Raw genomic sequence first — 10,966 nt, 5'->3', positions numbered from 1 at the left:
AATAATATAAATATACACCTCAATATACAAAAATGTATTATTTATTTATGTAAAATATAAATTTAAATGTAGGTATATTTAAGGAAACACCTTGTCATAACTCAATATATAACTGTAGGTACCTAATACCTACTATAGTGACTTACAGAAATGTTTTTAATAGTTATACCTACTTTTACTATAATTCACGTTTCAACTAGGTACCATATATAAATTAAGATTTATAACATTAATTTTGTTTATCATAAATTGTTCCAATAATTATAATATTATTTCGACTTAAAATATATTTTATTTTGAAATGATTGATTCTCATTTTAATGGCATAATTATTCGAAGACGGATGGGTGTATTGAATGGTAAACAGCTAAATATTAAGCCAATAGGATTTGGCGAAGGAAATTATTTACGGAAATTTTCCATTGCCACAAGTTTACATGGTGTAATTTATTTAGGAGAACCTAAACGACCATATTTAGAAAGGTTGGTATAATCATAAAAAAATATGTTATTCTTATTAATTGTACGAACAAATGTGTTATAACTTTAAAATTAAATAATTAATTTTTTTTTATATATTTTTATTATCTTCCAACCAAAAGTTATAATATATCGACAGTTAATTGAATATCTTAAATGTAACAATAAAATTTAGCTAATAAGTATAGGTTATATGACATTAAATATGTAAATACATGAAAATATGGATGTACCTACGGAAGGTATGATGTTTCGTTGATCTATTCAAGTCAATAATATTGTTGAATTAACGTTATCATAAAAGGGTTTAACATCAATCTTTATAATAATCGTGAAGAGCAGGAAACCGTGTATTTATCCAGAAAATAACTGGGTGGAACGTAAAAATTCGGAAACGTTTACGTGATTTCCTATTGATTTTTATGATTTTTCCAGATATTATAGTAAGTTAATAAGATGGTTTATTGGCTTATAAAATAAACGTAAATTTCTTATTTATACAATTATATTCCATGCTATAAGTGGGATAGGTATATTTATTATATATTTTTTATATTCATAAAAATAAAATGTCTACATAGACACGTCATAGTTAAAAAAATTCCATTCAATTTTTTATATCTTTAAACAGACGAGATTTTAAAATATTTTCTAACTTTATATGCGTCCCCCAAAAAAAGTTGGTTAATTTTTTTTTTTTTGTGTGTTAACTTTAAAATATCATATTTTTGTATATAACCAGGATATTTTGGATTTGTGTCATATCATTGGTGTTCCTTATGTGTGGATGTCAAATACAACAGTTGTATAACAATTGGATGGAAGGAAACATTATGACAATACTAAATGAAAGTAATAGACATTTTTCAGCCTTGAATGATGTACCATTCCCTGGAATCACAGTATGTAGTGATTTGCAATTGCAGAACCTTGACAGTAATTTAACGATTTTAAATCAAACGCTTGATAGGTACGTATAACGTACTTTACGTACTTACTTATATAGGAAATTTGACCAACCAGCTAATAATATTCTATATAACATATGCATATCAGAATAAATATATTTATTTCAGAGAATATGAAGATAGCATAAACCTAATGTGTCATGTTTATGAACCTAATCTAAATATCGGTCAACATTCCATAAATTCAAAAACATGGGATTTATTACTAAACGTAAGATTTTATGACAATACTGATTGAATATGGTTTGCGTAACTTAGGTACCTACGCTTAATCTTAAACACCAATTGGTTGGCGAAGAATGTAGTCTAGAACTTCACAGTTTCTGTAGAATGTAGATAGATTAAACATCGGAATGTTCATAGGTACCTATTACCTAATATATTATGGACTATGGGCTAGTAGGTACCTTATTAACTTATATTTAAATGTCTTATTTATTCAAGGTTTAGAACTGAGTATTAGTTCCTTATTGATTGCAATATATTAATTATACTAATAACTTGTAAGTGATATACGTACTCAGGAACGTAACAAAAAAAAATCGGGGGGGGGGGGGGGGAGTTAAAATGATTTATATAAATAAATTACACAATTATCAATTTTCGGGAGGGGGGGTTGACCCACTCAAGTATACGTGTAGGTACCTAAGTAATAATTAATATACGTACATATTATTTATTATTTATATTTTATTTTTTTTTACCTTAATAATTATTAAGCTTAAATATTGAGTGGCAATTTACAAGTTAGATAGGCGTATCTATTTACATGGAAATGCAATTGAATATTTTTATTTAATTAATTATATTTTTTTCAAACAATTATAAAACCACTTAATCTATTCAGGATTGTTTAGATAACAATAATAATACATACCTTGATGATTTATATGCACCACCAGCAAGTATACAAGGCTAGGTACTTATGTAGTTTATACAAAATTGCCAAATAAAAAATAATACCGTCTATTTAATATTTATTTCAAACAATGTTTCATAATACCTAGGTTCATTTAAAACAAATTAAACATTACATTTACTATGAGAAAATAATTATTAGTATTTCATGAAATATACGGTTTTAATAAGTCTGTATTTTTTTTAAGGCTCATAGAATTTTTTGTAAACAACGTGTTATATCAATAACTTGGATTAGAGAAAAAATCAATGTACCTTGTCAATATTTCCAACCAGTATATACAATTTATGGAGTTTGTTATTCATTGAATATGGTTCCTTTTCATCAACTGCTTAATGATGACTATAATCAAGTGTAAGTTATTATTGAATAGGTACCTACCTATAATCTATTTCATAAAAAAACAAAATTAAGAATATTGATAATCCATGCACTATATACTTGTATATTAATATTATATTATTATATGTTTTATGCATCGTATGAATAGATTATCGAATTTGAATCATTCTAAAGCAGATATTATAACAAATGCAAAAAACACAGCATGGAATCCAGAAATTGGATTTAATAAAAACGCAAAGCCATTTAATTTACCATGGAAAGTTACAGGTGATACAGTCGAAGATTCTGTTATAATAAGATTCAATTTACAAAACGAAAACACTAGAAAACACTGTCCTAAAACTGATAAAGGAATGACGGTAGGTACATATTTCAAATTATTAATCTCTACACAAAAAATATAAAATTACATACAATTTCGAATGCTTATAATGATTTGACTTGCTATAATTTGTTATAGTTATTTTTACATAGTCCGATTGATGTACCTGCAAATATCCAACCTACAGCTTATATTGCAGTCAACAATATAGCTTATATTACAACAACATTTACTTGGGTAACAACATCTGAAAGTATTTTAGGTTGGAAACCGGATATTCGACACTGTTATTATCAGCACGAAAGGACTTTAAAGTTTTTCAGAATATATACAATTAATAACTGTGATATTGAGTGTAGAGCCAATAATTCATTAAAGATGTGTGGTTGTGTGGCTTACTACCACCCAAGTGAGCATATCTTCAGTACCTATACCAATATAATAGATAATAGTATACCTAATATAGTATAATATCCATTGGTTTAAATTGTATTAAGGGCAGAAAGGCATCTTTATGATTCAAAGAATATAGTTACCTATTTATGTCAGTGGTTAAAACTACATTTTTCAAATAAAGGATATATAGGTACCTACTATTATTAATATTGTGACTACCTCCCCTTCCAATTTTAAATGCTTGTATAGGCAGTGGCGTTATTTCAATTTTCAATAGAGGGAGCAAAAGTTTTGACTAGCCCAAATGGGTAACTTAAAAAAACCAGTCGCTTTGCTCGCGATTAATTACAAATTTATCATTGTGACAGTAATTTCTTAATAAACAATAAGATACTTTATTATTTGACTTTGTATTCGACTTTCAAAATAAATAAAAAAATGTTGTAAATTTAAATGATGTTTAAATTGTTTTGAGACAATATTTAGACAAATCAATATGTCATTCCCTCAAAAGTATTTTTCTCTATCTTTTTTATCATGGATCACTTTATTCTAAGATTACTTAAACACATAGAAAAAATGATTTTGCGTAAATGCATTTTGTCTATGTTGCGTGTGAGTCAGAGAGGGAAAACAAATAGCGCGCTGACAGCCTCTTAAGTTCTTAGATTTAATATAAAAGTTAATTTATTTATTTTATAGATATCAAACTTAATGTTAAGAGCTTAATGTGTTTGAAAGTTGGTAATTTTACGATATTACAATAATATTTCTGCAAAATATACAAGTATTTTTAAATTGTTATAGTTTACAATGATTTACTCGTCAGACATCACTGGTGAAAAAAAAAGAGATATCGTAAAAAAATAAATATACATAATGTTCTTAACTTTAAATTTGATAATACTTGGTCAATTTATTCAAGTACTAAAGCTAACAATACAAGGTAGGGTCAGCAAGGTCACAACGTAGGAAAATGTATGTTGCGCGTGGGTCAGAGATAAAAATATAATGCACCGATTCTATTTTTAATTAATAATAAGTACCTACTTTATAATAAAATGTATTTAATAGGTATATTAAAATATTACATATTAAACAATTTCATACAATGTCATACAATAAACACGATATAAAAATATTAACAGAATACTGAATAGGTACTAGTAATTTTGACCACGAGGAGCGGAGTTTGACGAAAGTGCCAGTTCAATCTTAAGTGCAAATCTGGGTGAATTTTCTCGCTGGGAAACTGTCTAGGAAAAAATAACCACTATCCCCCCAACCACCGTTAATTAAAACAATTATTTGTTACTTACTAATTACAAGTTACAACCTACATTCATATAAATAACGTTATATATATAGGAGATATGGACACTCCAATATGTGGCTCTGAAAATTACAAATGTATGCGACAGTATTCAAATGATGGTAAACTACATAATATTTTACTATAATAATACAAAAACATAATAATTAATGCAACATTACATTTTTTTTAGTTTATTCAATATTTGACAAACATTTGTTTACTATAAATACTACAAATGATTGTAATTGCTTAGATGTCTGTACAGACATCAGATTCAAACATAACGTTGTATACACGCATAGGAATTTGACAAAGAAAGTTAAAAATCCCCAAAAACGGTTGAAATATTTAATTAATTTTGGGATTTTAAATATATTATTTTTTTAAATTGTTTTTATTTATTTATTTAGATATCCATACAAATCAATAATCGTCATGTATTACAAAAGAAATTTATGGACTATACAAAGAACTGCCTTGATACCAGTCAATGAGTTATTAGGTGAGTAGGTATAGACACCGCTGCAGCACTAGTGTACTACATTATTATTTATGACCTCAACTATAAGATATAAGATAAGATATAAGATAAAAGATATAAGATATTAAGATATAAGAAGTGTATCTATTATATAATAGAAACATTTAATCATTATTCATCTATTGTCCTCCTTTTCCCTTAGATAATATCATTGATTATACATACTACATAGTATAATAATACTAGTATTATACTATGTATAATCAATGATAATATTAATTTTTCTATTGACAGTTCATTAACATTTTAAGTAAGTGTGGTACTTCAGCTAATCAGCTACCTACTTCTAATAAAATGTCCAAATTAAATATTTAATATAATATACAAAACATTTTTTTGTTAAAAACTGCACAGTAATAATTGAAATTTATTTTTTAGATTCAATAAAACTTATATATATAATATGTTTTTTTAGGTAATATTGGTGGATCCTTAGGATTATTTCTTGGCGCAAGCATAATTAGTGTGTTTGAACTTATATACTTTTTTGTAGTACGATTATACGTTGATCGGTGGAACAAAAACAAAGTAAAAAAAAATGTTAAAAAAACTCGTAAACTTTCTCTAGTGTAGGTAGGTATAGTACATTTCGAGTGTAGGTACTTACCATCGTTGAAGAGTATTAATCAATGACCAATCATTATACGTATTTGAAAAATCAATTTTAAGAGAAGGAGATGACATCAGTATCTATTTCTAAGGATAGTTCATCTTATATTTGCATTGTTGTTAGTGTTTTATTAATTCAGTAAATGGTAGTCGCAGAGGCATACATTTGGTTAAAAATAAAATGAGCAAATATAGAATAAAGAATATTTTTTTTTTGGGGGTGGGGGGGGGGCTAAGCCTTATTGTATGACATTGAATATTATAGTGGGTATTGTTTGTGTGAACTGTGAATATTGTCAGTTATATTATCATGTCGGCCAAAATTGCAGGTCTGTGTGACTACCTATATTTTGTTATCAAATAACCAAAAACATGCATTATAATTTATATTACATAACACGTCTTCTTAATATCATAACAGGCATGCAGTTTATACTTCAATATAATAACATTAATAACATCGGTGTAGGAGCGAAGTCGATAAAATCTATGTAGGTAAATAATATAGACTTTTGGTTGAAGAATTCTCATTTATTTATAAAGTGTTTTTTTATACTTTTATTTCAATTAAAAATAAAACAGTGTAAACAATCACACACATTTTTTGGGAGATTACTCGGTAGTTTGAAAAAATTTCCCAGTAAAAAAATCCCCGGAAAAAATCTCCGCGATAGGAAAAAAAATCCCCAATAGAATTATACCGGGGATTGACTAAATATAAATAATTTATAAGAATTAATACTGTACTTTTATTATTAAATTGTTATTACAATGATGTGTGTTTTTTCTGTCTGCCATCAACTTTTGGGATAGATAACTATATTAGTAAAACTTAATAAAAAATTCCATCAACTAAAATATATTATTCTATTTAATATTCAAATATCAAACTTCTATCACACTTTAAACATCTTAGGTACCTACGTAGCGTTATTTTTGACTCGAAATTAAATTTTTCATCAAATATATAGGTAGGTAGGTTCCGAAATGATAAGAAATAAAGTGATGCGTAATTTATTATTTAGGTTTCATTAAACGAACATAATATTTTAGACATAAGTTATTACTAATTATTAGTACCTACTTAGGTAATTTTAGTAATTCTTCTATTTATTGTTCTCTTGTTCGCTCTGATTTGGATTACCTAACAATACTTCGAGTCTTCGAGATAAAATAATATTATTGAATCGTTCCAAAACAACTTCTTACGTGTGTTTAATTTATTTTAACTTTAATAATATAGGTAATAAGTTTTAAAATTTACCACTTTAGAAATAGTATACCTAGTAAAATAGTAAACACTATCAGAGTTGGTATCAATTATCAATGCTATTCCGTAGGTATTTCACTTTTGAGTTTTGGGTGACATACTGCAGTATGTCATGACATTGTCCCGAAATTCTTCCCTTATCCACATCTGAAAAATAAAGTACCCCAGCTAATGCAATGAATACCAATATATTCTATCCCATTCCTTCCAATACTAATTGTATGTCTATTGTCTAATAGTCCCGATAAACTTCTAAATCCTAATAGTTGCAGACTTGCAGCCTGTAGGTGATTCTAATATACCACCTAGCCACCTAGGTATTTGATTTTGTTTAGCAATTCCCATTTTATATATTTTTGTTATTTTTTTTAAATCGCATATTCTTGCACAATGTTACCTGTTTGTAAATGTATAACAGCGTTGTAAGTTGTATTTATTTTTATATTCTTCACATTATTATCATAATATATTATGATGTAAGCTTATTCATTTTTTTGTGAACAGGGGTGGCTCCAGAGACATTGTTGTGTGGGAGGGGGGAGGGGGCTAAGCAATAGTTAAAAAAAAACTTTCAATATAACCTTTATGTTTTTTTTAAATTTGTTTTTAACAATATAAATTTTTTTAGAAATACGGGCTTGTGGATGGGGCTGCCCTAGGATCCCACCTGGAGCCGCCCCTGTTAGGTACTAATCTGCATGAACGCACAAATGCACAATAACAACTTTGTGTGTTTATATATATTATAGTTACATGTAATAGGACTAATATCTGTTAATAAAATAATAAATAAATAAATCTCGCTACATACGACAGAATTATTTTTAATCAAGGAGGAACTAATTTCAAAGAAATTTTCTGTAAGATACATTACAGACATCCAGGCTAAGCTATCCATTTATCTTGGTAGGTACCTACTTCTAATAATTTTACTTGTAGGTAAAAACTAAGTACCTACACTGGCTATGCTACTACTACTACATAATATTTATCCATATAGTTTAGTATATTATAGTATATAGTATATTAGTATATAGTTTAGTTTCATGTCAATTATATATTTATACAATCATACCTACCTTAGAATAGATTAATTTACAATAAACGCTTCTGTAATGTCGTGTCGTTAACTATATATTGATTGTAAATAATTAAGTAAGTTAACACTTAACCACGTTTATTTCGGTGGAAGACATAAGCGCCACTAAATGAGATAAGAAAAAAAAATTGGCATCGTACAAAAGCGCCAAAATTGTATCGTACCTACATAAGCGCCAAAATCCTAGGTGCCTGTGTGCCACGCCGCCACGGTTAATAGATATTAAATTTAGAACTATATCGTTCAAAAACTCCAAACGTTTAATCTTAATCGATAAATAATTGTACAATGGAAGAAATTCCAGGATGGTAAAATAAATCGTTTAGAATATATTGTGAAAAAAGTGGGATTAAAAAATCAACCAATTTATTAAATTTATAATTTATTATTGACATTTTTTTTTTATAAAATCTCAACCGATGTATTACATTTATATTGATTTGCATGTATATCATAATTTATGATTTATTAATTTAATAATATAATATAATTTTTATAAGACAGCAATTTTCAAATAACTGTTTATATAAAATAATATTAATATAATATGGTATACATATTGCATATAATATCATTTTTATAGGATATATATATCAATTTCGAAAAAACTACTTATACAAAATATTTATTTTGGCGCAAATGATATGTCATTTTTGCACCTTTGGCGCACAGGTGTGTCATATGTTGGATATAACAGGTATAAAATATTAGATTGGCGCTTATGTCCTACACATTTTGGCGCAAATGATCGTCATTTTTGTACCTTTGGCGCTTATGTCATATAGCCGTTTATTTATAGCCCATTTATTGTTAAATATTTTAATTTATAATAATATTATTCAGTTGCTTTATTAGCGTACAAGGAAACTGCATCAATGCATCCAAATCGTCTGAAGAGGAATTTGGGGCTTGTTTTGTAATAACAGTGTTTATTATTGTGTTTATTTTATTATGTGGAACATTAGTATTTGCCAAAAAAAATACATCCATTTCTGTAAGGAGTGGGGATCAAAAAAAGAAAACAACATAGTTGAATGGGAGGGGAAAATTGGAAAACTAGTTGATTAGATAATTAAAAGAATTAGTAATTTTTTGTTCTTCATTGATATCTATGTGATATTTTTATTCATTTTCATTTACACTCGATGTTTTTAATGGTAGTTATAAATTCGCAATAGAAATAATATCATCATTTGTATATAAAGATAGTCTATTTATTTAAGGTTTACCTATTTAAGAATAGTATTAAAATCATCAAAATCATTAATTTAATTTTTTTTAAATTTCTTCGTAATATTATTATTTAAATAATTTTTACTAGTTAATAATTATAATACATTTCTAATATTTTATGGTCATTATTGTGTGATTTTTTTTTCAGGTTTTTGGGTCATTAAAATCCTAGTCTTTGAGTAATAACTAATAGGTAATTAGTGGTAATATGTTATACACTGATACCTAATCAGTAAATAAATTATTTTAATGAAATTTAATTTTAAGCTTAGAAGTTAAAATGTATTAAAAGGTTAGGTAATGGTATTATATCTTGGTTTACATTTATACAATATCAAAATTTATATTGTAAGTAGTAGCATCGATTATGAATATTAGTCATAATCAATGGTAGTAGGTATACATGGCATAATATCATAATAATATCTACTCAAAGGTACCTAGTACCTACTAGTTCTCCTGGAGTGTAAATAATAAATATTGTAGTTTAAATAATTAAAATAAATACTATTAAATAGTCTTTCTATAAAGTGTAAGCGTCGATCCTACAAATTAAATTAAAAAAAAAAGATAACATGGACATTTAATCCTTATTATAAAATGATTTTGCATTATTATACAATATGGTTGACAGGTAAGTAGTGAAATTTGAAACGAATGACTTGTTATTATAACAAGACGTGTGTATATTTAAATAAATACCACTGATGCCAATCAATTTCAACTAGGCAAACATAGAATAAGACACACACAAGATATTGAATGACGTAAATTACTTTATTTATGAAAAACATTAACATTTTTAAGAAATATTATATAAATAAGTTTTTATGATACATACAAATAATTAACATTAATATTGAACATCTCAATTTAAAAAAAATTAAAGTACCAGTCTTGTAAGTTTCATAATACTTACCTAGATATTAAATACAAAATATATTATGTCTATTATGACAACAAAATTACACAGTAAAAAAATTATTGATGGTGATATTCATAAAAACAATTCCTTTTTTTTGTTATACACAAATGTACATTGCACTTTGTGCAAGTCGCATGAGATTTCTTTGAACATCCGTCGTTTTCACATAAGGTTGCATCTTTCAAATCATCAAATTCAGGTAAGTGATTTATACGATCATAGCGGAGTTCATCAGGAGAGTTTGAACTATCAACTTCACAATTTGTTGATACATATTTTGGCTGTATAGTAGATTTAGGGGATAATATTGGACTTTCACATTTCCTTGGTGCAATTTCAGTGTTCCCTACAGTTATAAGTGTTTGAGCTAATTTTTGCTTAAATGAAAATAAGTCCATCGTATTTTTTTTTGGTAAATTAGTTGCTTGAGCATCGTTTATATATTCCAACCAAGAATTACAAATACCCATGTCAAAAAAGTGAAAAAGCACATGTAGGGACCATTCTTCAGATTTAAAAAATACCCTATGAATACCAGTTAGGT

At 26.8% G+C, this 10,966-nt stretch overlaps 3 protein-coding genes across 4 annotated transcripts in view; 2 read left to right on the top strand and 1 right to left on the bottom strand.

The window, feature by feature from the left end:
• Positions 1 to 301: 301 nt before the first annotated feature.
• Positions 302 to 1,716, top strand: LOC115033765. The gene is made up of 2 exons (XM_029487586.1): positions 302 to 483; positions 1,223 to 1,716. The coding sequence occupies exons 1-2, from the start codon at positions 302 to 304 to the stop codon at positions 1,458 to 1,460; spliced, it is 420 nt and encodes a 139-aa protein (XP_029343446.1). The 3' UTR covers positions 1,461 to 1,716.
• An 823-nt stretch (positions 1,717 to 2,539) lies between these two features.
• LOC103310155 (pickpocket protein 28-like) lies at positions 2,540 to 6,091 on the top strand. The gene is made up of 7 exons (XM_029488483.1): positions 2,540 to 2,721; positions 2,858 to 3,071; positions 3,173 to 3,443; positions 4,799 to 4,864; positions 4,936 to 5,083; positions 5,156 to 5,247; positions 5,702 to 6,091. The coding sequence occupies exons 1-7, from the start codon at positions 2,678 to 2,680 to the stop codon at positions 5,857 to 5,859; spliced, it is 993 nt and encodes a 330-aa protein (XP_029344343.1). The 5' UTR covers positions 2,540 to 2,677; the 3' UTR covers positions 5,860 to 6,091.
• Positions 6,092 to 10,427: 4,336 nt separating this feature from the next.
• Positions 10,428 to 10,966, bottom strand: part of LOC103310156 (piggyBac transposable element-derived protein 2) — a 2,743-nt gene continuing 2,204 nt past the window's right edge. For both annotated transcript variants that reach the window (XM_016806559.2, XM_016806560.2), the window contains exon 4: positions 10,428 to 10,966. In XM_016806559.2, the coding sequence (XP_016662048.1) occupies positions 10,479 to 10,966 (488 nt within the window). In that variant the 3' untranslated portion in view covers positions 10,428 to 10,478.

The sequence above is a fragment of the Acyrthosiphon pisum genome, chromosome A1, assembly GCF_005508785.2.
Source record: "Acyrthosiphon pisum isolate AL4f chromosome A1, pea_aphid_22Mar2018_4r6ur, whole genome shotgun sequence".
In the NCBI taxonomy this organism is placed as follows: Eukaryota; Metazoa; Arthropoda; class Insecta; order Hemiptera; family Aphididae; genus Acyrthosiphon; species Acyrthosiphon pisum.
This window is presented reverse-complemented; position numbering and strand designations above follow the sequence as displayed.